The 4,178-nt window shown below is 55.5% G+C and overlaps 1 protein-coding gene across 1 annotated transcript; it reads left to right on the forward strand.

Annotated features, from left to right (window-relative positions):
* The first annotated feature begins 621 nt into the window (after positions 1 to 621).
* On the forward strand, positions 622 to 3,978 carry LOC129555813 (zinc finger protein basonuclin-1-like). Its single transcript, XM_055425670.2, is given in 5 exon segments — positions 622 to 720; positions 800 to 1,274; positions 1,277 to 2,212; positions 2,215 to 2,379; positions 2,382 to 3,978. Coding segments are annotated over 5 exon segments (2,979 nt in total). The 3' UTR covers positions 3,686 to 3,978.
* Positions 3,979 to 4,178: the final 200 nt, after the last annotated feature.

Consider the following 4,178-nt stretch of genomic DNA (forward strand, 5'->3'; position numbering starts at 1 on the left):
AATTTAAGACAGAAATACGCATGTTATAGGGAAGTGTAAAGGGCTTCCCAAGTGGCTCAGCAGTAAAAAGTCAGCTTGCCAAGCAAGAAACTCGGGTTCAATCCCTGGGTCAGGAAAATCCCCTGGAGAAGTCAATGGCAACCCACTCCAGTATTCTTGCCTGGGAAACCCCATGGACAGAGGAGCCTAGTGGGCTACAATCCACAGGATCGTGAAGAGTCAGACATGACTGAGTAAATAGCAACAGCAGGGAAGCATGGTACAGGGACACTTAGGCCTGAATGGAAGCTTGAGGTAGGTGTCCTGTGGAAAACTCTTGGAGTAGGTGGATTTTGTGTTGAATCTTAAGAGATTATTTGAAATGGAAATGTGGAGGGGATGGGATGTGAGTGAAAAGGTGGTGAAAGAAAAGGTGAAAGAAGGGACTTCCTTAGGGGTCCACACCAGTGGCTAAGACTCAGCTCCCAATGCAGGGGGCCTGGGTTCGATCACTGGTTGGGGAACTAGATCCCACATGACGCAACTGAAAAAGAACTCTCACGCTGCAACTAAGATCCGGCACAGTCAAATAAATAATTTTTTTAGACTTCGCCGCAGCGGGCCCCGACAGCCGGAGCTTGGATGAGGCGGCGCCCGCCGAGCTGGGGCGTTCGTGGGGCAACCCGGGACGGGGACATGTGCCGGTAGCCCCAGCACTTCAGCAGCCGCAGGATGGCCGAGGCATCTCTTTGTGGCGGCGGGGCTGCCACCGGCCTGACTTTGACAGTTAAATGGAATGCCAACTAGCAGCCTTAATTGTGCTATCGGCTGTACTCTGAACTGCAGCTGCCAAAGCTTCAAACCAGGGCAGATCAACCACCGTCAGTGTGAGCAGTGCAGACATGGATGGGTGGCGCACACTCTGAGTAAGCTGAGGATCCCCGCCATGTACCCCACAAGCCAGGTGGAGATCGTCCAGTCCAACGTGGTGTTCAGCATCAGCAGCCTCCTGCTGTATGGGACCCAGGCCATCCCTGTGCGCCTGAAGATCCTTCTGGACCGACTCTTCAGTATGCTGAAGCAAGATGAAGTCCTCCAGATCCTGCATGCCTTGGACTGGACCCTCCAGGATTACATCCGAGGATACGTGCTGCAGGTTTAGGATGCATCGGGAAAAGTGCTGGATCACTGGAGCATCATGACCAGTGAGGAGGAGGTGGCCACCTTACAGCAGTTCCTTCATTTTGGAGAGACCAAGTCCATAGCTGAGTTCATGGCAATTCAAGAGAAAGAAGAGCGTCTGTTGTCATCCCACCTTCCACAGCCAACGTCGACATCAGGGCTTTCATTGAGAGCTGCAGCCATCGGAATGCCAGCCTCCCTGCTCCTGTGGACAAAGGAAACCCCAGCAGCATGCACCCCTTCGAGAACCTCATAAACAACATGACCTTCATGCTGCCTTTCCAGTTCTTCAACCCCTTGCCCCCAGCACTAATAGGGTCACTACCTGACCCCTATGTGCTGGAGCAGAGTCAAGACCAAAGCCAGGACCCCAAACAGGAAGTCCATGGAGCCTTCCCTGACAGCAGCTTCGTCACTTCCAGTTCCACCCCATTTCAGGTTGAAAAAGATCCGTGTCTCAACTGTCCCGATGCTGTCACCAAAAAGGAAGACAGCACCCACTTCAGTGACTCCAGCTCATACAGCATCATCACAAAGCTCGAAAGGACACAGCTGTCCCCAGAGGCCAAAGTGAAGCCCGAGAGAAACAGCCTGGGCACAAAGAAGGGCCGGGTGTTCTGCACAGCATGTGAGAAGACTTTCTACGACAAGGGCAAGCTGAAGATCCACTACAACGCCGTCCATCTGAAGATCAAGCAGAAGTGCACCATTGAAGGCTGCAACATGGTGTTCAGCTCCCGGAGGAGCCGCAACCGCCACAGCGCCAACCCCAACCCCCGGCTGCACATGCCCATGAACAGAAACAACAGGGACAAAGACCTGAGGAGCGGCCTGACACTGGCTGCCTCGGAGAGCACCAAGCGCCCAGGCCTCGGGGTGACTCCTCCAGACTGCCGGCCTCTCCCTGGCTACGCTGGGGCAGTGGAAGACTCCCAGAGCCAGCCAACCTTCCCGAGCCTCAGCCACAACGGGGTGCTCTTCCCCAACCTGAAGACTGTCCAGCCAGTTCTGCCTTTCTACCGCAGCCCAGCCACTCTGGCCGAGCTGGCCAACACCCTGGGATGCTGCCCTCCCTCCCTCTGCTATCCTCGTCCATCCCAGAACAGCTGGCTTTCAACGAAATGCCATTCGACACCCTGCCCAAGAAGAAATCCCGCAAGTCCAGTATGCCCATCAAAATAGAGAAGGAGACCATGGAGACAGCAGACGAGAAGAGGCAGCCTCCGACTCTGACGGAGACATGCCCCTGCAGGTGGTCAGCAAAGACGAGCTGGAGACCTGCAGCCCCCGGTCAGATGGAGCCCCAGAGGAGCCGCACACGCCAACAGGAAGCTCTGAGAGGCTTCGCCTTGAGGAAGAGAGGCCCTGCTATCTCGGGCCAGGAATTGAGTCCAGTGGAGCCATCCACCAGACTCCTGAGCAGGCCACGCACAACTCAGAAAGGGAGACTGGGAAGAAGTCAGTGTTGAACACCGTGCCACGGGACGCAGAGAAGGATGGCCGTGAACCTCACCTCACAACCAGGGTGGAACCCTGCGTGCCTTTTCCCGACTATATCAAACTGCAGCAGCACCTGTTGGCCGGGGGGCTCTTTGGTGCCTTGTCCACCCAAGGAATGGCTTTTCCTTGTTTCGAAGATTCCAAAGAGCCAGAGCACTTGGGTCAGCCGGCATCAGTGAGGTCGAAGGAGGAGAATCGCTTCCAATGTGACATCTGCAAGAAGACCTTTAAAAACGCTTGCGGCGTGAAGATGCATCAGAAAAACATGCACTCCCGGGAAATGCACACGTGCACGGTGGAGGGCTGCAAGGCTACCTTCCCCTCCCGCAGGAGCAGGGACAGACACAGTTCAAACCTAAACCTGCACCAGAAAGTATTGCCCCAAGAAGTGCTGCAGAGCGGTGAAGACCCCTTCCGTGCAGCTTACCTCCTGAAAGATCCAGCTCAGGAGGCCTACCAGGAGGCAGCCTTCACACCGCAAGCCTCCCAGATGTCTGTCATCTTTAAGGGGATGAGCCGGATGGGCAGTCTGCTGTACCCACTAGCCCAGGTCCACAGTGCCGGCCTACAGAGCTGCGCCTCTGGTCTGCCCAGCGAGGGCACTGTCTTGGATCTGAGCACTACCTCGAGCGTGAAGTCAGAGAGCAGCAGCCACTCCTCCTGGGACTCAGATGGGGCCAGCGAGGAGGGCGCTGTGCTCATGGAGGACTGCGATGGGAACTGTGATGGGTCAGGCCTGGTGCCCGGGGAGGACTACCCACTCTGCGTCCTGATGGGGAAGGCTGACCAGAGCCTCACCAGCCTGCCTTCCGGGCTGCCCCTGATGTGTCACCTCTGTCAGAAGACATACAGCAATAAGGGGACCTTCCGGGCCCACTACAAGACCGTGCACCTCCGCCAGCTGCACAAATGCAAGGTCCCCGGCTGCAACACCATGTTCTCATCTGTCCGCAGTCGGAACAGACACAGCCAGAACCCCAACCTGCACAGAAGCCTCACCTCCTCTCCTAGTCACCTGCGGTAACAAGACGGTAGACCACTTGGCTTGAATAAGCACTGGTCGGAATTCAGGAATAAGGTAGTCCAAAGGAAAGTCTCTCACTCTGTTTAATACCATTTGGGGCAAGCAAGGCAAAGAGTGTGTGGGTTGACTTCATAGTCTTCAAGAGCAGGATGAGCAGAAGAGGCCTTGTGAGAAGCTGTCATAGAGGCAGCGTTACCTGTTATCTTTCTCAGCCCAAGAGGTTTCTCACTGACATAGCAAACACTTGCAGAAACGCGGTTTTCCCAGATGTGTTTACACATCACCTGGGAGAGTGCCAGGTCTGTGTCTTGACCACGGGTGCCCAGGACCCGGAGGTGAGCTGGAAGGGAGGTTGCAGTATTAAGGGTGGATGAAGTGTCCTGAGGACACAGACTGTGACCGCAGGCAGCACCAGGAGCCAGTCCCAAAGATCATGTCTTTGAGTTCCTGCCTGAACGAGTCTGAAATCCAAACTGGAGTTTGGGGAAACGAC

Source organism: Moschus berezovskii, chromosome 15 (genome assembly GCF_049115385.1).
Source record: "Moschus berezovskii isolate FMDL1 chromosome 15, NW_MosBer_1.0, whole genome shotgun sequence".
Classification (NCBI taxonomy): Eukaryota; Metazoa; Chordata; class Mammalia; order Artiodactyla; family Moschidae; genus Moschus; species Moschus berezovskii.